Genomic DNA, 25,728 nt, shown 5'->3' on the forward strand with positions numbered 1-25,728 from the left:
TGGCTGGCTGCAGCTGGAAGTTGCCATTGCAAAGATGTATTCACTTCAGCATATTAGAAAAGTGCCACCAGTGATCTTGGATCTTTGCAGGACCAAACATAAGCTTTATGGAAATGTGACAGTGGACAAGAAGGTTCAATTTCATTGCTTAGGAAAAATAACTTACGTAATTGTTGGTTATGTGAAGGACTGGATTGGAGGTAATACATATGCAGGACTGTGCCTAATGTGCCCTGAAGGACAGTGAACAGGTTCCTAATGTAACAGCACTGTGCCACGTGCTATTTTACCATGTTTTCCATTGTTTGACATTAGCTTTATCCTACAGATTTGCAGCAGTAGTTGTGGGTGGTGCTCCCCAGCATCTCAACTGCATGGGTTACAAGACACTGTAGGTGTCTGGAGTAAAGGCTTCTATGACATTGGATGTAGTTCAGCTGGAGAAGCAGAACAGAACACAGGGTTGCAGACCTTTCTGCCTCTGAGAATCTGCATACTGAGACATGAGACCAGGATGTGTCCCTTGCTCAATCATGCATGTGATATGTCATATCTGACACTGCTCATTTGTAATAAGGGTTTTTATTGAATAAATTTTATGAAGTTTGTTCTTTCTCCAGTCATATGAGGTGCAAGGGTTTTGCACAACTAATTCCCCTGGCTTTCCCTTCCTGTGTATTCTCCCCAAGCTAATCTCTCTTCTCTCCCTTAAAAAAGTCTGAGATGCTGGCCTGTAGGGCTTGCTTTGTGACATATCCCAGGGTAAAGCCTTCATGTGAAAAGTCTGAGTCATTGGCTGATGTCATACCAATGTTGCTGTAGCTTTGTTGTTTCTGTTTTCTCAGGCTCTATCTCCCCACAGCTTTTCAACCAATTGGACTCAGTTTGGAAGCCCATCAAGTTAACTTGCTCCAAGTTCACTAGTGTAGATGTAGTTAGAATAACATGCTTCTGTTGATATATCTGATTTAGGTTTAAGCCCTCTTTTTTGCCAGTGTAACCGAACCTACACTTGGGAATTATTCTGTTAGAAGTAATTTGATTTTCAGAACTGACAATGTTAAAATCTGGGTTTTTTTTTTTCTTTTTTCTTTCCCTTAGAAAGGAAGGATGAGCAGAATGGCTCCAGTTAGATTTTCTGTGTTGTGTAAATATATTTTGGATCAGATGGGATACTGCAGCCACTTGTGCAATGATCTTGTAGCTATTTATGTTTTTCTTTCTCCATTTGAAGTCTTAACTTTTAGTTCTGTTTCTGACAGATTCAGTCAGTTACAACTGCGTATGTGTTGCTTTTCCTGCAGGGATGCTTTTCTGCTATATTTCTAGTTCAGAATCTTATCAGTACAAAATGATCACTTGAAATTGTTCTTTTTATTTCCATTTGGCACATGTTAGAGTAGACTTTAGTTTGTAACCTATTTTTCTACCTTTGTGTTCTCTTTTAGTCCCTTACCTGCCCAGCTCATGTCATGTTTATGTAAACTTGTAAATATTGTCACCATCTTGCTGATTATTTCCATCAGACTGCTGCTCTCCCAGACTGTTGCAAGATAGGAAGAAGAGGACTCTTAAAGTTTTCCAACCTAAATTATTTTGAAAATTAATTAGTACAAATGGTGTGTGAGATACAGTGTTTTATCATGAGTTCCCATAGCATTTGCAAGTGTCAGATATTTAAATTGCTGAGAACTATCAAAATGATCTATTTTACTCAAGTTTTCAAAAGCCAAATGTGGGAAGATTGTTTTGGACTCCCAGTACTCTTAGAGAACAGTTGTCATTGCTAGGAGTCCAGTTTTGTAAATCTGGGTAAATCCGCTGGTGTCTGAGCAACCCTCCTTTGCAAACAGCAACTAAATGGTTCAAAGTAGTGACAGAAAATTCACTTTTCTGTACTACCAGGGCCATGTGTACCTGAATCTGTGTATCCAGTTAAACCTGTACTCAGAAGAATGATTCTCTGTAAGAAGAGGCGGTCTCATTGCTGTCCTAGCAACATTCTAGCCCCAGTAGTAGCAGAAAGGGGACCAGCCAAGAACCTGGGCAGCCACTTGGGGCCTAGCAGCTTGCTGAGATAAATAACAGTAATTACAGTCGGGTTTTCCTACAGAAGCAGCCCTCTAACCACTGGATGGAGCCCAAGTGCCATTCTGAAAGCTCTGCTGATGTCCCTAATGACATCAGTGCTGACACTCGTGACAAGCAAAGCAGAGCTTTACTGTCAGGTTATCTCACACATCAAAAGCAAGAAACACAAAGTGTCTGCCAGTGGGGGAAGGAAAAGGGAACTCAGTTTCGAATACTGGTGAGGATTTGATAAAGGAGGGGTGCTTTCATGATTCATTTAATTCCAACTTCTTCTGATCTCATCTCTCTGACTTTCCTCATATAATTTTTTTCCAGTTTCCTCTCTAGCAATATCTTAATTTCTTTGCTTCTGGGGTCTCTTTCAATTTACTTAGGTGCTTTATCCCTTTGGTCTTGCAGTGAGCCCCCTAAAATTCCTACAGCTATGTGGGCAGCAGCTAGGGTTGTTGAGGAATAAACACAACTTGTTTCAGATAGCCCTGTAAGCAAACACAAGTGCTGCTTTCAATAGGAAGTCCCTTCCAGTGCCTGCATGTGTACCTCGTTTCTTCTAGATGGATCAAGGCAGCAAGAGGGGTTTCAGCTGCAACTGAAATTTCCCCTTTCTGACTGATGGGCTAGATAGAGTTGGAATAATCAAGGCTTGTTTAGGAAAATGGCCATGCTGAAGTGGTAGAGTGTCTAGGAATGCATTTGTCAAGAAGGTGAATATTAAGTGCCTGTAGGAAGGAAGAGGATGCAGTTGGGGTGACCTTTAGAGCAGGGTAACCCGGCCCCTGTGTAGATACCATTTAAGGCTCTGAAGGCTGGGCAGTGGTGAGATTGCACCCTGGAGCTGGAGGAAAGTTATTTAAGAGATTAAGGGGTTTTATGATTCAAGGTCTCTAGAGATAAGTAAAGTTAAAAACCTCCTGTTTCAAAAATATGGGCTTAAACTATCCTGTATTCTCTCTATAAGAAACGACCCCTGAGAGTGCCTGGTTTTAGAACCTCTAGCAATCCCTGTTTTGCAGCAGGGAGTAGTAAAGTGCTCATGAGTTTCTCTGTCTGGGACAGTGGGGGAAAGCTTGTGTCATTGCTTCTGTTCTCTACTCCCAATCCAGCAGTGTTGAGGTGAGTCTCAACACTTCCCTGTGACACTGCCACATTAGGAGCACAGCCAGACTCCTGGCTGCATGGGAGACGTCAGCCTCACTCTGCAGCTTGCAGCTATCTGCAGATGTCCTCAGTGAAGTGAAGAGTATTGGCAGAGAGGATGAAGGCTGCCAAGTGAGGGGGCAAAACTCAGAAGGAGAAGAAAGAAAAGGAAGTCTGATTAAGTTTTGTCTTGAAGTGTCTGTTTTTGGGTTTGTCCCTGCATTGATCTGCAAGGGAATGAGGCAAGTAATGGCCCCTTGGGGACCTTCAGGACTTTCCTCTCAATGTCAGCCGTCATTTTCAATCACCCTCTCCCTCCCAGCCATTAATTTTGGCCCAGGATCATGGGGACTTGTCCATCTATCACTCCTAATTGACACTAAATGATCTGTCAGTTTATTGATGAACGGCAGGAGTGGAATTGTCACAATATATTTTACTTTCTAACAACTCCTCCTGACAATTTTACCTTGTCCATCTCACTCTCCTCACATAAATCTCCATTGGCCTTTCATTCCTTCTCTTGGGCTGATCTGGTGCCAGCCACCTCCATGCCATCGGCACGCATCAAGGACATCAAGATGGCGGTAAGCTGCAATGTGCAGGCCCAGGGTGGGTTTTTTCTTCTCTCTCTCTCTCTCTCCCTGCCCCCTCCTCTTTTTATTTTATTTTATTTTTTTTAATAGGCTGGATGATCCAGGAATGCTAACAAGCTCCTGTCCTCTTGTCCCTTCATGTCATTGCTGTGGTGAGCTCTCCTTGGTGTTTCTGTTTAGACTCAGTAAAGATAACTGGCAGAAAAAAAAAAGTCCCTAAAAGACAGAAGAGTCACCTGAGAATCCCTCAGTGCCCTGGCTGTCACAGGGGATTTTTATTCCTTTTAAACCTGCTTAGTGTGACTTGTAAGAGTTTCCTGCAAGGGGAAAGTGTTAGGCTTATGTCCATTTATTCCTTTGCAGTGCTCAGAGGAGCCTGGAAAAAAGAGTTTTGTTTCTTCTTTTCCCTTTTTTCCCCCTTTTTTTCTTATCAAGATTTTTTTCACCATTTTTTCTTTTTTCTTTTTTTTTTTTATTTTTAATCTCTCTTATTTTTAACCTAGATTTCTGTTTTATTTTTTCCCAGTTAGGGATGTTTTTTTTGACTTCTTTTTCTGGAAAGGTACTGGGCAATGGAAGATCTAGTAGGATTGCAGCCTCTTGCTCCCCTAGAAATGAAGCTTGCATGACCAAAACAGAATGGAAATGTGGTATTTTTGGTAATGGTCCATGTAAGGTGCTGAAGTGGCAGAGTGTTCTCAGGGTGAAGTTTCTTTGACCTTTTTTTTATTTTTTTTAATGACTGAGGAGAAAGCATCTTCCTCCCTTATTTCTCTGCATCTCCAGGAAATTTCCCAGAAAATTCAGGGGATGATATTATGGCTGTCCCAAATATTTCTATTTTAAAATAGCAAAACTTTCTTGAAGAACACATGCAACTTCCAACCCTTTTGTATCTGTCATAGCCAAGGCTAAAAGCTTGTCTGGCCATTGTAGGTCCCCTATATATTGGCTGTGAAGTCTAGCTTAACGCAGTTTACCTGTTGAAAGGCACCTGAGATGACCTGATCTACTTGCTTGGCCCTATTTCCCCCTCCCCCAGCCCCCTTCCCCATAAAACCCCTCTACTATTCTCAGATTCTTAATCCCAAATTCTTAAAATATCTTTGTTCAGAAGCTGTTGCTCTCAGATGACAGAACAACAATAACAGAACAGTAATAAACATCTAATTCTTTCTAATATTTTTCATATAAATGTTTTCAGTGAGGCCAGTCACAAATGAAAGGTCTTTGAACCTCATAATAATGGGTTTGTTCTCTATTGTGAGATTTGACAATAAACCCAAACAACATTAAATACATTTTCTGTCTCCTTTAGCAGTCAGCTCTTTCCTGTAACCATGAGGATCCAGAAGTGTGCTTTTTTCTTTAAAAGGAAGCTGAAATGCTCCTGTAACCTCAAGAGTCATTTTATGAGAGAGTTGAGCTTTGTGCTTACTGGATGCCAAGAACGTGATCACTTGGATAGGAGTCCCTGTTCTCAGGGACCAAAGATATGTGGTGGATACCTCTAGAAACTGCAGCACTGCTTTCTGTTTTCCCACACAGCAGGAATTTGTATTGAGTGTTGTTGTTTTTTCTGTTGCTCAGTGGGAGCTCTGAACAGCTCTGCCGGTCAGCTCTCTACCAGTGAGTGAGAGGGGGAACCCTGGGAACATCTGCTTCGGGGATGATGCAGTGAGTAGGCTGAGGTTCAGTGATCCTCGGGAACACTCTCTTGTCAGCTTCTATTGTGCCAGTTCTTAAAGTCCTGCTTGCCAAAGCTTTCCTCCTTTGTTGTTCCTGTTAAGTAAGCCCACATATTAGGACATGAGGAGAAACAAAAACACTTCAGCTGGAGATTAAGTGCTTCACCAGTCCATTTCAGCTGGAGCTGGCTAGCAGCAGTGTCTGTCAGATCTCATCTCACAGAGCATGCCTGCTCATTGCTGCAGCCGTCCTCTTCCAGAGCCATGCTCTGGGGCAGTGTGCTCAGCAGGCAATCTGACCAGCACAGGCAAGTTTGTGAGATGGATGGTAGGGCCATTACAGTTTAAAAATGTCTGTCTGCCCAAAACCCCTTTGTAGTGATACAGATAGCCATGCATTCCAGGGCTGGGAAGTGGAGGGCTGTGAGGTGACATCCTGTGATGAAAGTAAAGGCTCATAACATGCTGAAATCAGCAGCAAAACTTGCCTATATTATAGGAGATGTAAAGATTAAACTCCTTAATTTTGTAAAGGAAAACCTGGCTTTTCCAGGCTGCCACAGTCCAGGAAGAGAGGGTGGAAACTTAAAGCAACAGATCAGAGCCCCGGGGAAGGTGCAATGGAATAGCTGAGAAGGCACCTTGTGGTGCTTTCCAGTACGAGTAGTCGTTCTAATTTACAGACACCCTTGGCGAATTTGTCTTTTCCTGTGCCGCAGCGAACAAGCAGTGACCGAGACCCATACTTGGAGAGCCCGGAGAACTATCAGTTAGCACTTGTGTGTCATATTGGATGTGTAACTTAGTTGTGCCTTAGGCTATTGAACAAGCTGCAACTCCTAGCTCACCGCCCACTCACTGTGGTGATGGGCACTTAAAGAACACTTGAGCAAGAGAGTACAACGCCTTTTTAAATATTTTTTCCTCTCTTCCCTCAGGCCTAGACCTGAATTACAGTCTTTGCCCAAGAGGCAAAAGGCTTCGTGCCTCCCTGTGGGCTGAACCAAGCCTTCGGCGTTGAGGTGGGTCATGGTTTTGGGTGGAAGCGCTGAGGCAGAACGCCGGCTGCTGACTTGTTTTCTCCGCACCCAGCCTGTCTCTGCCCGCCCTTTGATCGCCCCACTATCTCCAAACAAAATGCATCTCTGAACATCACGACCTTCTCCTTTTTTCACCGTTTCATTCTTTTAGCAAGAGGGATGTTTGGAGCGGCTTTCTGGTTCCACGTGATTCGCAGAAGTGGTTGAGGCAAGCCAGGAAACGCTCCCACACACGGGCAGATGAATTTCTCCCCCGCTGCCGTGTAAAACGAGAGCAGCCCTCGGTCCGGACCCGCGGCGGGTTGCAGGCCAGCCCGGGCCCGCAGCCCCGCGCCGTGCCCGGCAGGGGGCGGCCGCGGCCCGCCCATGCTGCGGCTGTGGCGGCGGCGCGGCCCGGAGCCTCGGGCGGAGCGCAGCCGGGCCGGCCAGAGGGCTGCCCGAGCTCCCAGCCCTCTCTCCTCCTCCGCCGCGCCATGCTGGGCGTTCTCGTCCCGCCACCTCCGTATGAGTTTTAGCAAGCTGCGGTAATCCCTTTTCCTTAGCTGTGCTGCCCGCCCTCACACCTCCCCGGGCCGCATGGGAGAACCTCCGGTCCTGTACGGTGAGCCCCTTGGAGCCTGGCTGTGGCGCGGTGCAGGACGCAAGTGTGTCTGGAGCTCTCATGAGCCGTGGACATTAAAAGATTTCAAGGACGTTTTTCCCCATTCATTCCAGTTATGTCCTCTGCTAAAATAGGTTAACGGTGTCTAATTAACCACTGCACATTGTCATGCTGCATAAAGATAGCATCCTGGCTGTTCTCTGAGCCCTGCCACTTTATCTCCATTTAGATCTCCGTGGTAGGCCATTAAATGAGAAAGAAACAGTTTAACAGAGATGATGTCTACATTGGAACTGCCTTTCACCCTTCAGCACAGAAGTTGCAGGCAGCTCAGCTGTGCATCAGGGGGCTGTGTGGGAGTAAAGTCTCAGGTCTGACATTTAACCCGTTCTCTTTAATGTGGACGAAGGATTCCTCCTGGGGAGAATGGAGCAAAGACAACACTCGAGAGAGAGATCAGATCTATATCCTCTGCCCCAGGGCAGAGCTAGGAGAGAAATAGGCATTCTGTACTAGGACTAACATACCATGGGGTTACACAAGGACTGTCAGGATCTTACCCAGTTTCACAGCTATTGAATACCCTGGAATAGAGAGGGGGTAAGCAGCTGTCCAAAGCTATTGGGAATATTCTGGGATTATGGTTATGTTTGGGTGTGCTGACAGCCTCTCAGGGAAAGGGAGTTTAAAGGGAACTGTCCATGTGATGGTCCATGTGAGTCCATGTTCTTTGCCCCTCCAGATGCAATGGACTTGGGAGCATAAGTGAAAAAACCAGATGTATCCCTGTCTCACAAAAATGGGGAGTGGCTGGTGTATAATACAGCAGACTGAATGTATTTCTGACCACTGCTCCTGGGATTGTATTGGATTGTTTATCCTTACTTGAGTGACTGTATCTGTAGTTCATATTCAGTTGCTCATTTTGTAGGTCCTTTTTGCTGCCCTCCCTGGGCTGTGCCTGCTGCCACAGCAGACAAAGCAGGGCAGTGCACTTCGTGTTGCTGAGAACATGAGAAAAGAGTAGGAAAGCTGTGTATGCTGGCTTGAGTTTGGTTAGGTTTGTTCCATGTCTGCTTTCACTCACCATTCGAAAGCTCATGAGATGAATGAAGAGGGTGCTGTTTACCCAGACCTGATACTCCTGAAGGAGGAAATGTTGGTCTCAATGTGTGGCAATTGTCATTGGTAAGATGAGACTGTTCTTAGGAAGAGGTACTCCACAATCCTTAAAGCAATGTGATAACATCATGAAGAAATCCTGTGAGGCTTCCCACAGTACTTAGAGAGCAAAGAGACAAGCAGCTGGTTGGTTCTGCAGGAATACTATCTCCAGGTATAGCTTAGCCCTCAGCTAAGTTTATGGAATGGACAGAATTGAAGGTGGGGCACATTTGAAGACCTATTAATGATTTCTCTTGCTGCCTTGAAGCCTTTTAACTTTAGGACACAAGACAAAACTCGTCTTTCCTCTCATAGTCACTTTGTTACATAGATTTAGGTACTGCAGTTTTGCCAAAAAAGCAAAAGACTAGTTAAAGCAAAAATGTGTTGTGATTTTTTTCCCCCATTGTGAAATAAGGACTAAAAAAGTAATTTGGCACTAAACAAAATGAAAGGAAGCCTTATAAAAAAATTAGAGGAAATAGTGTTTCCTGGTATCTTCTTTGCTTGATCATTAAGGCCACAGAGAGTGTAAGACATACAATTCCTTCCTGTGCTACAGAAGCTTCACACTATATTTTTGGGATAGTTTTCTGCATGTGAGCTCATGAGCTGACTTGAAATGCTAGTTTCATCAAATAATGCTGTACCAAAGGATATATTAACAAACATACCTAGTACAGGTGACTGGAAGCAGATGTCTCTCCTAAACAGAAGAGCAGTCATTTCTATTTCTAGCTCCTGCTCCAGTGCCATTAGTATATAAATGCCCTGTATAAGCCACAGTACTCTCAGCATGAGAGACCTGCCTCACCGAGTGCCACCATTGGGACTTGTGGCACGGGGACTAAGGTGTTCTCCTGGGGGCACTGACCATGGGGCTGTAACTTGCCCTAGGAAGAGAAAGGAATGGTCTTGTTTGATGGGAGAGTTCCAACACTTGGGCTCTGGGATTACAGGGGACACTACTATATCTCCCCCCTCCCTGCTGATGAGTTTGTTCCCCAAATTACTGTTTTTTCCAATATATGGTGCAGCTGTTTCATAATGAGGTATTTGCTTATTGTCCTGAATAAGTCTTTTCCTAACAACACAGAAAAGTTGAGAAAGCTGAAGTCTCAAAGCAGTCTCTGCCTCTAGGACTAACATGACTGCTGCCTTCCCTGTGGGCCACCTGGATATCAGTCATGACAGGGAGCTTTAGGAAAAAGAAACAGAAATTGCTTACAGGGATAGTAACCCTTTTCTCCTGGGAAGTATGAACATGTGGAGTGTTTCATTCCTGCCTGGAGACAGGAGCAAAGATTTAAGGAGTGTGAGTACTGAGGAAGAGAGTGTTACTTAGGGTTGGACAATCATCAAGAGTAACAGGATCCTGCCAAGAAGATGTTAAATTGAACTCCCAGGAAATCATCTCACTGTGTGTGGCTGTGAAATGGCATCATTTGGGATGTTTCAGCTTGTAGAGGGCAAGGCTGTGTGGGAACCAGTTCTGTGAAGGCATAAAGGAGGAATAAAATAGGAGAAATCTTGCATCATCTTTCTACCTCTGTCTTCTCAGAGACAGAGGCCACTGAGTGCTGGTGGAGGGCTTTCCAAAGCCATCTATTTCTTTCTCCATAGTATCAGGAGGCTCACAGAAAATGCTTTGTACTACCACTGAGGAGAAGGATGGAGCTGGACAGTTCATCCTCAATGGAAGAGCTCTTTCCCCAGTTATGTTACATTTTTGCCTCTGAATAGAGGGTACAGTTATAGCTGAAAGCCCAGGTGCAGATGCCACCACACAGCTGCAGTTCTGATTATAACAGTCGATATTACTGGGCTCAAATCACTGATTCGGTGTATCTTTAGCTTCTCACAGACTGCAAGCTCCAGAGAGAGCGGTAGAGACAAAGGACTTTCTTGCCCTTATACTTCTTCATATAGCTAGATATCCTCTCTGCCCTACTCCTTGCTCTTAGAAGAATAGATTATTCACAGGAGAGCTAGATGAAGATTGTGACTTGCTAGAACAGAGAGCAGATGAGAAGAGGCCTGCACCCTGTCACAAAGTACTTTGAAAAGGGCAGTGCAAGGCAGTGAAGCAACTTTTCTTATATCTAGGTGTGTCCTGGGACAGTGCATGTGATAGGGGAGAGCCCCGTGTATTCTTTGTCATGGCACACTGACTTCAGAGGAGGGGAGAATATTTATTCCCAACGCATAGACATGAAACTTCACTCTGCAAAATGGCCAAAGCAATCAGCGAGTGATGGAGTATCTGCTAAAAAGAAACCTGGCATTTAATTAACTTTTCAAAGTGCTGGTTCAGCAGTCTCCATGTTTTACATTTTGAATATTGAACAAGCATCCCTAATCGGGACTGAATTACTTCTGGGCTTGTTGGGGTGGAGAGCAAGGGAGCTGCCATTTGCCAGCACCTCCCTGCCATGTTATTATGAACTCCTGTTAACTCAGACAGGTCAACCCTGATTTTTTGCAGAAACTGCATGTCTGACCTGAGTTTGGCCAGCTCAGGTGGAACTCCTAACCTGAAAGGCAGCCAGAAAGTCTTTATGTCCCTATACCACAGGGAGGAAGAAACTGTTGATCTCTCAGGAGTAGGTAGATGAAGTATAGCACCTTCACTCCATAATGCGCCAACCTCTCTACTCAGGTATGGCCAGCTTTACCTGCAGCTGATGGTAAAGGGAATAAAAAAGTATCTGAGAAACTAAAGAACCAGGGAGTATGGTTATGCCATATCTGGGCATGGCTGTCTTTTGGGACCAAGTGGTTTTGTTTCAGTGTGTTGCAGTCAGGGACTTTTTGATACACTCAGAACTCTTTACAGTGTGATGTGTTACATCAGACCTGATGCAGGAATTGTTTTGCACAATAACAATCATATGGGGAAAGGTTAAGTTTTTAGTTTTCTCTAGCCTTTTTTAAACATAAGCCTTCCTTGTCTTGCAGGTTAGGAAGAAAGCATGCAGAAGAAGTAGAAGAGTAAGTTCCCATTGTTGCTGAGACTTCTTCCACAACGTTTACATCTGATCTGATCATCTGACCAGTACACCAAGATCTGAAAGTGGGGAAAGACGCAGAACCTGTCAGGAATTCATATAATGTGTCCTGCGACGGGGCAAGGCTGGTCATTCTATAGTTCCCTGGATATGGAGTAGATGATGGCTCTGTCACTCTCATGAAACAAAAAAAAGGAAAATTAGAAAGCCATTGCTTTCCTCCCAGACCCACCCAGGCCCTACTGTCTGCAGCCTAGGGATTTGTCTTAGGTACATCTTCCTTAAGCTGAGATTTCTGCTGAGCCCAGCAATGAGGGGTATGATCAGTCTGTGCGCTAAGCCTACTTGGAAACTCTCTCATTGACAGACTATGAAGTTTGTGGGGAGAAAGGGGCACAACAAAATGTTTTTCTTGGCTTGCAATTGAAATTCTTTCTTGTGCTTTGCTGCAGCCATCGTCTCAGACAGCAGAGCTTGGAGGCATCAGATGATGGCGGAGGTAAGGTATCACCTACTTGACTGCAAGAAGTGCCTTCATGCATGTCTAGGGGCTTTCCAGTAAAGTGAGCAGAGACATCTTGTAAGAAATTGCAAGAAAATTAACCACTCTGGGGATAAACAAATGTAGGAGCTGCTTAGGTCTCACCAGATGAATGAGGGAGAAAGGGTAAAGGAGATGGAGAGGGAGGATGAGGAAATGAACTTGTAGTCTAACTATAGTTTTTCATGAACACAGAATTATGGAGGACCCTTGGAAAGCAGGAAAGTGGCAAGGACACACTTTTCTCTGTAATTACTTCCATGGAGAATAGTGGACTGGGAAAAATGAGAGCTAAAAGCACAGTAAAAGGTTAAGAGTGGGGAAAGAAGTCCCACTCTCCCCTGGTTTAGGTGATAGTAGGCTTTGCTTAAAGCATCTGTTATCTTTCATAGCAATATCCTTGTTGCCTGGGGTTTCTGTCATGATGGAATTCTTAATTTAAAAAATCTCGTTGCCCTAACCCAAGATCATAGATCATAAGCTAAACATAAACACTGGTGGGTAGTCCCATCTCATCCATGTACAGGCTGCTGTGAAATTTACTGGACTCCTGACTTAGCACTGGTTTTCTTTATAGTGTATATTACCTGCTCTTCTAGGACTAGATGAGTCAAGAGAAATCTCAGGAAAAATTCACGTTATGCATTTCAAGACAAGCACTAGACAACTGTGAGGAGCACAGAAATTCATTAAAGCCTCTAGGAGGTACCTCCATTTTCAAGGGCTAAGAATTTTTTACAGTGTATAAAAAGTCGCATCTGTAAAATATCAGCAAGCATCAGAGGAATTATCTGGAGTCACAAAGGATCAGACATCTGTATGGTTTATGAGATTAAGTGAAGACTTATTTGGGTCCTCCAGACAGATTAAGCATTGCAACATATGACTGCTAGAAGTGGCACCTTTATAGCATTGGCATCTTCATAACAGATTAAATTTTCCCCCTGGGAAGTTCCCTGGGCTTAAATTTCAGCCTATGTCACTGAGGCTGGTAGTCTGTTCTGAACAGCTCTGACTGTTTGCATACGTGCTGTCCTTTTTGTTGAACCTTGGTCATGCACTTGGAATATGACTGTCTTTGCTAAGCAGGCATAAAAATGCTTGCCACATGTTTGTTTGTAGCATGTGACTTTCAGCACTCCAAGACCTTGGGTAATAAGTATAGAATAGATTTGATGCAGACTGTGGTATGAATACATGTTGAATCCTAATAGACTTCACTTATTTATCTGTGGTTAACAGTTGAATTTGGATTGTTTGCAAATTGGCATTTGGCTTTGGATTAAATCTATGCCTTAGAAGAAAGATGTAGTGTGGTTCCTACCCAGTCAGTTTCTTGTACAAATATTTTGGGCTGTGGATCTAATTTACATATAGAAAATCTCTAAATGGATGGTGCACTGCATGGTTGTGGTCTTATTTCGACAGGGAGATAAGGCAAACTGTTGTGGGAGAGAAATTCTCCATGTGGGCTCAGCAGTTGGAGTGACAAGAAGTGACATACAAACAAACTCTTGAATTTGAATAAAATTGCTTTTTTGAGTAAGCAGAGAGATACAAATAACTGCCTTGTGTAGAAGGCAGGGAGAAACATGCAGTGGCTGTGGCTGTGCAGTAAATTGAGCTGTATCAGCCTCTCCTTTGCATAGAACCGCACTTGAGTTTGTGTCCTTAACTGTAACAGCAAAGCTCTGTTTCTAAACACAGAAAAATAAAGACATTGGTGTATGGATCCCCAAGGATGGGTCACGGTTATTTTGTGCTGCATAATGTCTTAGCTTGTACACCTTAATATGAACAGGCGCGGTTGCGTAATGATTGCTGCTGTCAACCAATACATTTGGATCGCCTTCCTTTAACCTATTAGAAAGCTGAGCTGTACCATTCCATTAACATTGTTTGTCCCCCATCCAACCTTTTCATTAGAAGAATGAAGGACAAAACTATATGCCCTTAAAAAGGTGTTCTTGTGAATTTGAAATGTGCTTGGTTGTGATCTTTTATACATCACTAACAACTATAGGCTCGGAGTTTGGAGTCCATTTGATAATGTGTTAAAAAAGTATAGGGGCTGTAGAGAACCCCATTTGGCAGGTGGAGAGTGGAGGGAAGCCAAGTGGAGACTTGGGCTTGATAGGCCTTGTAGTTTCAGAAATAAAAGTAGAATTCTTTCACTGCTCCTGGCCTGTGTATGAAATAGCATCTGATTCCTTATCTCTGTGGGAGTTTGGGAGAGAAGGACTGACACTTCTCAGGCTGTGTGGAATGACCGAAACAATATGGGAGGTAGTAAGTGGGTGGACCAGACAGGGACACGCTCTGAATGATCCGCAGTTTCAGACATTTGTTACAGTTGCACAGGGAAACCCAGAAGGTGGAAAACAGTTTTGAAAAAGTGCAGTGTCTCCCCAAAAGTAGCTCTGGATTATCTAATTGATAACTAGGTTGATTTCCTACTGAACTCACTGCGATCTTAGTGCCCGCCCTCCTGAACACATGCTGGTACTCATGAGAAGTCAGGCACAGCAAATGCCTAACTTCTGTTAGAGGGTATGTGCCCACTGGACCTGGTCATGGGGGACCAGATCCTCTGCATGGTGAGAAAACTGCTTTAGCAGGATTTAATGCATCACACTTGAGGAATAATAAACCCTCACAAGCAACACAAAAGTGTTTAATTCCTAAAGGACAGGCCTAGTTAAGTCACTTTTGGCCAGGGGCAATTGGGGGCTTAATGCTTTGTATGTAGCAATCTGTGCAATCTTAGAGAGAGGAGTTTGAGGGTAATTGCTCAATTTTCTGTCCATGTCAACAGGGAAAATGAGCAGCAGTGACTGAGCTCTGTATGGCAGGAAAACTGCATGAGATGGGAGATGTGAGACTCTCCGTGAAATTTAAAAGGTGCTATCTGCAGTGCACTGCTTCCTTTTCTGTAGCAGCCAAGAGCTTCTGCCATGTGCAGACTATCCTTTGTCATGAGGTGGGAGGGAAGATGGGACAACCAAGCTGAATTGAAAGGCTTTATCCTCCTTTTGTTGCTTTCTCCAGCAGGCATAGGGGGCTTTACTTGGTTCGTGTGTCTCTTTCTGGCACAGAGCTAGATAGGGCTGTTTCCTGTCAGGGCAAGAAATGCTAACATTCCTCCCCCACCTCAGCAATCTGATTTGTCCTTTGGCTAGAAGTTACTTTGTTGTTCCTTTTTTTGTCTACCAGTTCTGCTCTGCTGCGTTATATTCCCCCTGATGTCTTTCTCCTTACTACTTTGCTCTTGGATTTTTCTTCTCAGCACTTTATGGGAACTTATTAGCTAAGGTTGTAATCCCTCTTCCAGCTATTCTCACATAGACTACTGCTCCATCATCAGAAGTCCCTTTCTGCTATCTCTCTGTTACTCTTGGGATGCATAGCTCCTAGAAAAGGGCTTTTATTGGAAGACTGGGATGTGATGTGTGATTTTCTGTCTGCAGTAACAACAGCGTGTTATTTTAAAGCAGATAGTGTGTATGAATGAGACAGCTGATTGAAATGAAAGCCTGAGTATGCTACATAGACAACTGGAACCTGACCTGCAGGTGAGGAAAGCTGCCAGGAGACAGTCACTAGATCTGTGCCCTCAAGGCAAAACCCCTTCCTGCCTGCTGGGAAGCCTCCTCAAGGAAGCAGAGCTGATGATTAGACCTCTCTATACAATGTCAAACCTCTAGAAGGACTTCTTACCCTTCTGGCATGTGCCAGCAGCTCCTTTGCATTTGAACAGGATGAGAGTCCGGACTTTGAACAACAGAGGGGAAGTGTGCAGATGCCATGGTCCCAAATCCTTCTGGGTAGTGGTATCTGCCAGGTGGGAGATCTGTAATTCACAGCTATAAAATATCCAACACTTCTTGGCTGCATGCAAATATACACCAATGATGATATTGCTCCAAACAGAGCTGAGGATAGAGCATAGAGAGGGTTATTGTTAGCTCTGTCATTCCTTATCAATTTTGCCAGTTGCTTCTCTGGTGAGCTGCTGTTTCTACAGAGCACACCGAGTGCTGGTGGATTCCAGAGGCCATGAGCTGCAAGGACAGCTGCAGTGGCTGACCATGAGGGTAAGAGGGCAGAATTTGCAGGAAGAGTCCGGGATATGGCCAGTGGGTACTTCATAGTCTCAGAAGGCAGTGTTGTAATGATTTGAGGAGAGCTAAATGGATGAAAAGTTCTGAGCATCAGTGAAATGGAGACAAAGTGAAAGACATGCAAATGGGCTGAATAGAAGCTTTTGGGGCAGAGAGTGTCAATGGTTGTTGGGTCTCTTGGACTCTGCACTGTGACTTCGTGTGTGGCTCTGTCTGCACACCACATCTCTCCCCTTTGCTGCTCGACCACCCAATGCACTACTCTGATTCTCTGTGTGAGGTCACTGAAGGGCAGACTCAGCCCAGCCTGATGGTTGCCACTGAACTGTTGGTCCAGGCCAGTTTGAACTCCTCCAATAACTCCTGGCATTGTGATCTAGAGCCTCTGGTGCTGGAGGAAAGCTCTCTCTTGAGAGCCACAGTGGGCAGGGGAGAGCAGAGAGTATGTCCCCAGAGACTGTCTAAAGTTCTATTTGAAGCAGCAGACCACTGGCCAAGGGGCAGGGGGCTCCTTAATAACAAGGGAGCCCACAGAGCTTGTTGAGGGCTGAAAATGACGGTCTGGGGAAGCATCTTCTGTTGCTAAATTCTACGATGTGGTTGATACACAGTCATATTGGGTCTGTGATTGCTAAGTCCATAAATGTAGTTGACGGATTAGGTTTACCTAAAATACCCTTTAAGAAAAAGCTCTTGAAAGATGATTACAGAATTGAGACACCATCATTTAAAACTGCCTGAGGCAAACTCCTTTGAAAATTGCAGCAGTGGAGGGACAGAGAGAGAACCGCGTAGCCCTTGATTGTAGTGTCGTTCCCTCAGGACCTGTCCCCCCTCCTCCTCAGTTTCTCATCTGATATGAGAGAGAGCAGCAGTAAGATTCCTCATCTGTCTTATGAAAATCCGATTCTGAGTGGTTCTGATCAAACCCGGCTGGCTGTCAGCAGCAGTGGCCTTGTGTGGAGGGAGGGACGCTTCTGAGGAGTTGCTGGATGTGGAGGTGTCATGGGTGCTGCCGATCAAAGAGGCATTTTTTAATAAATATATATAAGAAAAAATAAAAAAAACTAAGGATTTAGCATAAAAGAAATGTAGTTTGTCTTGTTTTTCCAGTGTAACATGAAGAGGATGAAATAGAATCAGGCACGCCTGCTCCTGTACATACTTTCACAGGAGCATCCTGAGAAGCTGCTTTCCCTGCCCCAGTAATGCTCTAATGAAAAGTCCCTTATCTCCAGCATTGTTGAAGAGAGTTTTGTGTTTCTGAGTGCACTAGGCCCTCTCAGGACACCTCATACCTTCTCATCTGATGCCATACTACCTTCTGAGTATGTTTTAGCAGGGGAATACTGCAAAGGAGCAAGGAACAGCCTTTGAAAAGAGGAAAACACATGTTACTGGAAAGGAGGGCAGGCGTAGCGCTCTGTCAGGGGGCTGTTGGTAAGACTGGGAGCTGTGTTACCACTCTAAATGCTGATAACCTCAGGAGCATGGTGGACTCCAGGTCCTGGGCCTGGTCTCCAGTCTCTCCTGTCTTCTGCTGATGAACAAACCTATGCATTAAGAGATTCCTCACCTTTAATGCCATCAGGGTCTGCTCCCACTTCTTGTGTAAGTGCAAGCCATGCACTACTGTCTGTGAAGCCCTCTGCTGAGCCCAGAGACTCATCTGACAGGGCTGTTCTGTGCTTTGCCTCACATTTTAAATGACTGAAACTGGGCAGAGCCTTTGTATCAGCAGCAGGCTTGGGAAGCAGCAGAAATGCCTGATGCCTGTCCCCTGCAAGCTGTCAGATGCAGAAGAAGCCATGCCACACAAAGCAGTCTGTGAAAGCACTACACTACTGAAGCAAGTAGAATGTCTCCCAGACCACCTGACCCCCCAGCCAGTCATCCATCTAGCTGAGATGCAATATTATGCAAGGCAAATGTATAATCTTTCAATGCAAGGCTGTAGGGTCAGTACTGAATCTGCTGTATGACCTTCCCTAGATCCTGTGACTCCTCTGGCACCTGCTCACAGGGTGACTTTTCCCATTAGCTTGACTGTTGTGCTGTTACCATTCTCAGAAGAGGAGGTTCATGGGACACTCAGGTTATCTTCTGCTTATCTCAGCTTTTGAGACAGTGCCCTGGTAGCTGTGGTACTGTCTGCTTTTCACTCTACTGTTTTTATCTCCCGGCTGGTTGATCAGGCAGGTACGCTACTCCATGTTGGCCTACTAGTAGGGCAATTTCAGTCAGGGAAAGATATCCCTATGAAATTAATGTCCAAGCATCCAAAGAAGTGTTCTTTATTCTCTCCATTTGCCTGCTGCTCTCCTGAGAAAGCTTCCAAGAGGCTTCAAGCTTGTTTGTGTGTTCAGCAGAAGCTGTGTCCCTTGTTCTTTATGGTTTTTTGAAGATTTTTTTTTTGCCTGTTGCTTTCCACTTTTTTACTTCCTTTTTTTTTTTTTTTTTTTTTAATTCTCCATTTTTCCACTTAGAGAGAAAAATTATTTATTGCATTGAGATGTGCTAATTAAAGCCATTTTCTGGTATTTGGTTACTGAAGTGTTTGATGTCTCTCTGACAAGACCATGAAATGCACAGAGTGTCCACAGGGACAGAATTTGCTGAACACGGTGCTTTGTAAATGAGGGGACACAGTGTCGCAGCAGCTCATGAATATGAAACGCCCATGATGCTACCTCAGTGGACTTGGGAACACAGATGAATCCTGTCATGTGCTAAATGAGACCAATTTCTTTCACTTAACTTCATCTTCAATCAGACCTTCCATTTGCCTGTTTAAAATTCCCCAAACGTGATGCAGAAGGTAACAGCATTCAGTAAAACAAAGTTTTGCAGGAGTAGAGATACTGTAATTATTTCAGTTTTACATTTTATAAGCAAGCAACATAAAATAAAGTTAGTTTCATTTTTATGCCTGCTTGATGGTAGGAGATTGCCAGCTGCAGAAGCCACTACCCTCTTTGTGTTCTCTGGATATGCTGGTGTGTGCACAGGGAGGGCAGCACAGTACCCACCACAAGTGTGTCCATTCTGAACTGGCTATACTGACCCAGCTGGGGAAAGTGGATCAGACCGTGTGAGATGGAGTCTTCTTTGTTTGTGGATGCCAGGATGGGGGCTCAGGGTACCCTTAAAGCAGCCTAGGGAGTAAGCAGCAACCACACTCCGACTAACTGCAGGCCTGAACTGGAACATGGTTTCTAGATGCAGATTTGCTAGTGATTTATTGCCTGACCTGGAAGAGGTTCTGTCCATCCCTATTAATATGCCATCTCGTATCTAGCAGAGAACTTAGTTCTTTGGGGAAAGGACAGATCTTACTGGGAGTTTACAGAATTTTGAGAGACCCAGCCTGCAGGTGTTGCTACTAAAGCAAAAATCAGCCCTGTTTGAGAGGGGAGGTGCAGTTTGCCAACTTTCAGGAGCAGCTGGGTATTAGATTGATACAGGTTTTCCTGTCTTCTGCTCGTTGCTTTCTGTGGTTGTCTTCTTTGTCTGTCAGTAAGTTATTTGCTAAGAGGTAAAAAAGGTGATGGTTGTACATGTACTTTAATATGAACACATAAAGCCCTCCTTTCTGTATGACTTGAAAAGCTGCTGTTCCTTGCTTATTGTCTGTCTGCCTTCACTCTTTCCCCTCTGTCTCCTCCTCCCATTCACACACTTCTGTCTTGTGTCATTGGTGCCTTGCCATAACTTAGTCACAAAGTTATTTTTGTGTAAGACCTAGCTAAGTGTAGCTGTTGAAATAAAATATTATTCTTATTTATATGCTGGGACTTAGATGTTCTGGGACGGTGAGTTTTGTGCAGTGACTTAACTCCCCAATTAGCCAACATTTGGTACTGGTATCTCCTGCTTGACCATAGCTTCCATTTGAGTATGCTCATTTTGATTTCATTCTTTGTTCACTTGTTCATAACCATCTGGGAGGTGGAGGGGAGTTCGCATTTGTCATCTAGCATTTGATGTTCACTCATCTTTGCACAGGCCATTTGTCCACTTCATTGTTCACTACATTGCAGTGACCTGGTATCTGTGAAGGTGTGTCCTTTTTTGCAGTCATTTCTGAGGTTTGCCTACATGGGCATGAGAGCTTGGCCAGTAAAGCAGGTGTTAAGGTTCAGCACCAGAAGCACAGGTTTATGGAAAATTATCTGAAACCCCCCCCCACTGAACAGGAGAGGAAAAATGTGGGTCACAGACCAAAGCACACAGAGTGGGGTTTGTCATGCAACTTTGTTGTTGGAAAAAGATGCAGTGCGAGATTGGGAGGACACAGTTCTGTGAACATTTCTGCATGTACTAATGTTATATGTAAAGCCTCCCTGCAGCTAGTGGGAATATAAAAAGTAGAGCATATGTATACTCTTCTGTTTCTAGCCTGTGCTATGCTATTCCTCCTGCAGCTGACACTGTGCCACAATTTAGCTGTGTTACCAGAGCCTATAGGAAAAAAATATGTGAGTCTCAGGAAGAGCAAAAAAACAATTAAGTCTGGAGAATGAGTGGGGGTAATGTTGAGTCCTTGGTGATAAGTAAGAACTGAGACACTTTGCGAACTGTACAGAGAGAAGGGAGAGGGATTGTGTAGAAGTGGCACCATGGGAATTGGCAGAGAGAAGAAGTAATTATGAGTAGCAAGTGAAATAAAGACCCAAATATTTCAGGAATTATTTGCCCCTGATAGCAGTTACCCCAGGGACCTGATATTTTCTTAAAATTTGAGACATTTCTGTACTGTTTCCTTCAGTCTCACATTCCTAAAGGGCATTGCTTCTGCCTAGCAATGGGCAAAGCATCTGCACTTTGCAGTAAGAACAAGCGTGCACTGGCCTTTGTTGGAGGGGCTGGCAGGGGCCTCCAGAGCTTTTCCAGCTCTTCTGTCTGAAATATTTTCAAAGTGTCTATGAAATATTGGAGCCTCGAATTTCTTTTGGAAAGAATTTCTAAGTGATCGCCTGAATTTTGCTAAAACAGAGTGGAGGTCATGCTCTGCAAGGGGTTTAGAAATCTCTCCATGGAATTCAATGGCAATGAGATAAAATCAGCACTAGAGAACCAAGAGGTCTATGTGAACCTGCAAAATGGAAGGGACATCACTGATCAGGGCCTTAAGTTTACAGTTTTTTCTAGTGTAAAAAGAGATCAACAAAAATGAAAGAGAACTGGGAAGAGTAGACTCCTGAAATAGCTGCCAAAATGAGCACTGAGTGAAGAAATTCAGTTTCCTGCAAACACCTTTTACATTTCTTCTGTCAAAAGTGGATAAGGATCTGACCTCCTGGTCTGTGGGTGAAGACAGCTCTGTTCCCAGGTAGTTTTTAATTTACTTGTGTTTGCTGAGAAATATTCATAGTCTCACCATAAAAGGATAAATTAGTTCAGGAGAGGTTAAATGATTTCTCATTCCCATGCTCATTTTCCTGGACTTAACAGGGCACCTCTGCACAGAGCTTCATTCCCTGCCTTGGACCAGTCGCACCAGTCTGTTCTCTCCCTGGTCCCTGCTTATATACAGGAACTTTCTCCCACATTATCCCTGAGCAGACTTTACCAACTGCCTCCACATGTCAGTCTGTCTGTCCCTGGAGATGCTTTTGTCCCAGAAATGCATTTTGCTACAAGTTTTACCTAGAGCTTGGGAGCCTCTGCAGGGAAGAGCCACTGGGATAGCAGCTTCTACCAGGTATTATCCTCACAAGCAGAGCTGGGGAGATCTGCCCCAAATGCCCAGTGATGCACAGGTGAGACATTCCTTGCACTTGCCTCCTCTGTCTTAGGGACAGCCTAGGGGCTGTTGCTTCAGTTTCCCTTTAAATGTCTTTGGGAAGTTTGCTGCCGTTGGAGAACCTCTTTGCAGGCACCTGCTCCTGGGGTGGCTGGGGAGCTAGAAGGCACAGCTCTGCTGAGGCCGGCCAAGCTGTCACTCCTCTTGCTGTGGCCACGCTCATGACAGCCCCTGTCCTGCTCAGCCTTCCTCCAGGCAACCAATTAGTGAGAAATCCCACTGTGTGGCCAGTTCCGGCTGGCCACCGCGCCAGGGCCCGGCTGACCCGTGCCCTGCTGCAGCTGGGCCGGGGCTGCCTCCTGGCCAGCGAGCGGGGCACACGGCGGACGTGCAGCAGGGGAGGGCAGCTGAGAATCTGCGCAGCTCTGACAGGCGGCCGGACTAGAGGCTTCTCGGGAAGACCCTGCCCAGAGCCCTCGGCACCATAGGTGGGAATGTCTCTCCAACTCCTGAATATTCATCTCAGCCTGGGCTGCAAAACGGGGCAAAGACAGGCTCAGCTGCCTGCTGCCATCCAGCAGTAGCATTGCTGTGCTGCTGGCAGAGCTGGGAGCAGGCTGCTCATTCCAGTGCTGAAGGGGCCAGCTCTGCCTGCACACTGGGCAAGTGAAATCTTTTCCCTGAGCCAAACCAGCTTCTCCGTGGTTTGAGGGCTTGGGTCTCTGGAGAGTCTTTGTGGCCTTGAGTCTTTAAAGGAGCTCTGTATTGGTGTACTCTGTTCTTGCTTTGCGCCTGCAGTTACTTTGCCTTCTCTTTCTTCTTTTTTTGCACTAACTTTTTGCAGTGCTTTGTAGACTGATAGACTGTGCAATGCTTAGAGGGCCTTGCTTCTTTAGCAGGATGCAAAGCACACTCAGTTCATCCTCCTATCCTCAATTCTTTTATTTCTAGCACTCTTTAAGTTGGAGTAGCCATTGTCCTTGTTCTGGGAATACCCAGTGACCTTCAGTGATTCCAGGATGACACTGGAAATCATGAAAAGGTTTGTGACAATACAACTAGACTTGTTCCTTAGCGTTTGTATCTGCTAGACAACCAGCACTTCCTTCCTGAGGAAAGACATGGGCCTCTGCACAGCCTGAGACCCCAACAGCAGATCCTTCAACATGTAATTGTATGTGAGTTCTCTCAGTTTCTGCCTCATGTTCATTCATTTTTAACAGAGTCCAGGTGACTGGTGTCTGAATAAATAACACATAACAAGCAAATTCTTGCCAGTTCATGATGGCAATGTTGGCGGCAAGGTTTAGTACAAGTGGCTTCTTTTGGCTTCAAGGTTGTGTTCAGATGCATAATCCATGGCCTATAGAGCCCTACCTGCATTAATCTGTTCCTCTTGCAAGATTTCTTGTGACCTCAGACTTCAAAGTTTTATTGCCTTGTTTTAATATTAAACAATATATTTTTAAGTATTGCTAAATTGCTCTTTTGTGTTTTCCTCTAATAAGAAATAGGATGCTTCATATCTGTGAAGCAAGGGAACCTTTGTCTTCAGTGAGAGGAGAGCACAACTCTCCCTGTTTACTGCTGCTGCTTTCTCTTGTTGCAGACATTCCTGTGATCCCTGACTTGGAGGATGTCCAGGAGGAAGATCTGGCCATGCAAGTGGCAGCTCCCCCCAGGTAAGAGCACTGCCAGGTGCTCTTGAGGCTCTCATCAGCCGTGCAAACTGGCTAGTGAAATTAAACCCATCTTACTCGCGCCCTTTGGATGTCAGCAGCAGTGCTGTTCAGCAGGATTTGGTGCAGTATTTTGTGACAGTAGTGCTCCAAGCTGAACAGTGCAAAATTCTTGTTTCTTATTACACAGAGAAAGCAATTACTGCATATTCTCCCTCTCTATAAAAAACTGACATTAGAATAATGTATTTGATGTTGCAAAATCAAGCTCTCAAAAGTAGAGAATTTCTTGATTTAAGGTTGCCTGCATAACCACAAATGTCTCCAATACACATGCATTATCTCACACACTTTAATTTTGATGGTCGTAGGCTGCTGTGCCCTCCACAGGATGTCCTTCTTACTCAAGTGTGTAGTTAATTTGCAAAGTACAATCCTGTTGCTTGAAGGTGCTATCACAGTAGCCTTGGAGTCAGCTCAAGAGAGACCAGAAAGTTTTAAGAAATGGAAGTTTTTGGAGTTTTGTCTTAAACATACTAGGAAAGTCGTCTTTCCTCTATTGGGCCTATTGCCAAGGTCACAGACTGGGATTTCTGTTGATCCTTGTTTGGAGGGGTGGGACATCTTACTCCTGGCCACAGATGCCTCTCTTACAAGTGTGGAGTAGCTATTGTAATTCTATAGATGTAAACAAAAATAATTGACAGTTTATAGTAATAAATTTAAAATTACTGTGTCTTTCGCTAGAATTAATTTCTTTTTCTCTCTCTTTTTTTTTCCTGGTCCTCCTGTATTCGTAGTTTTCTTGCAGTAGAAAAGACAAGTGATTTTCATGGACAAACACAAGCAAATTCAATTAATAAAGGTCTTTTCTATAGTGTTGGATCACCTGTGAAGGCAGGTGTGGTACAACAGTGTATCATCTTTTGAAGGCTACATTTTAGGAAGCCATATTTAATAGCTGTGATGCAGATCAGACATGAGAAGCCCAAAATCCCTACTATTCTGTATCTTGTATGCTGTTGCTCACAGAGACTCCTTTGCTAAGGCATTGGGGCTGTTTGAATGCTTACTATGGCCTTCTTTTCTTTCTAGCCCTTGCAACTAGTGTATGGCTCTTCTTCTGGCATGCTGGTTTCTCAGTTAGTCCGTGGTTGTTCCACATCCTGTTTTTATGCGCGTTCACAACCTGGTACATAGATTTGTCAATGACTGTTCATTTGCTGACTGAGCTGTGCTTCTGTCTGGTACATCCATCCCAAGAGTCTGCATGGGGGATGTGGATGCTCAAGATGTCACCAGACTACTGTTCATGCCACCCTTCTCCTCACATGTGCTTCCACATTGACACAGCCTTGTTCTCTGACCCTTTCTGGCTGCAGTGTGCAGGTGAACCGAGTGCTGACCTACCATGACCTGGACAAAGATCTAATGAAATATGCTGCCTTCCAGACTCTGGTAAGTGGATATTTCTATGGGCTGGCTAATGTGAATCCCTCTCCTTCTGGGCTCATGTCGTCCTTCACAGTGATACTCAGCTGCACAAAACACACAGCCTTATCATCCAAAGAACTTGCAGTCTCCCTGTAAGTCTGTTCCTCTCTGCAGCAAGGCTTTTGTACTTGTTTGTGTCTGTAAATAATGTGGATATGGTATCTGTTGCTCAGATGAGTTCTTGCTGTTGTCCTGAACAAAGTGACCCTTATGAGGCAAATGTGGCAATGTCTAACAAATGTGTCTGGTGAAATGATGGTGTTTTCTCAGTGTCTGTAAGACTGTGATTCTCTGTGTTCATAGGATGGGGAGGTAGACCTGAAGCTCCTCACCAAAGTTTTGTCTCCAGAGCATGAACTACGAGAGGTAAGTCTTTGTTTTGTGGAAACACCAACTAGGTAAAAGCTTCTTGTGTGTCTCAGACTGTACTAGGAAAGGAAACCTTGTCAGTGGGGTGGAGAAGTGATGTGAGGAGGAGCTTGTCCAATCTTGGTGTGAGTTTATGGCATCACCATGATTGGCCCCCTTCAGTATGAAGGAGCTGATCAGGAAAAAAGATCCCTGCAGAAACAGTGCTTTGTCCTCTGGTAGCCACCATGAGCTACAGGTGGTTCTACAGAAAAGTACAGAGGGACAAAGGCAGGAAACATTTTGGGTTTGGGCAGGGGCTTTTTAAAGCAGGACAGAACAACCTCAATCCAACTGGGTAGGCAGGAGCTCAGGACTTGCAACAAAGGATTTCTGCAGCTTTGAATTGCACATGCTTCAGCAGAAGTGCTGAAGAGTGGAAGGGCTCCTTTCTATGCCCTGCCTGGGAGTATC

At 44.6% G+C, this 25,728-nt stretch overlaps 1 protein-coding gene across 3 annotated transcripts in view; it reads left to right on the top strand.

Annotated features, from left to right (window-relative positions):
• IFT43 (intraflagellar transport 43) overlaps positions 1–25,728 on the top strand; it is a 43,147-nt gene that overhangs the window by 16,925 nt on the left and 494 nt on the right. For all 3 annotated transcript variants that reach the window (XM_058828319.1, XM_058828324.1, XM_058828332.1), the window contains 5 exons: positions 11,276–11,308; positions 11,778–11,824; positions 23,343–23,415; positions 24,795–24,870; positions 25,210–25,272. In XM_058828319.1, coding sequence (XP_058684302.1) covers positions 11,276–11,308; positions 11,778–11,824; positions 23,343–23,415; positions 24,795–24,870; positions 25,210–25,272 — 292 coding nt within the window. The remainder of the gene's footprint in view (positions 1–11,275; positions 11,309–11,777; positions 11,825–23,342; positions 23,416–24,794; positions 24,871–25,209; positions 25,273–25,728) is intronic.

The sequence above is a fragment of the Poecile atricapillus genome, chromosome 1 (assembly GCF_030490865.1).
Source record: "Poecile atricapillus isolate bPoeAtr1 chromosome 1, bPoeAtr1.hap1, whole genome shotgun sequence".
NCBI classification, from domain to species: Eukaryota; Metazoa; Chordata; class Aves; order Passeriformes; family Paridae; genus Poecile; species Poecile atricapillus.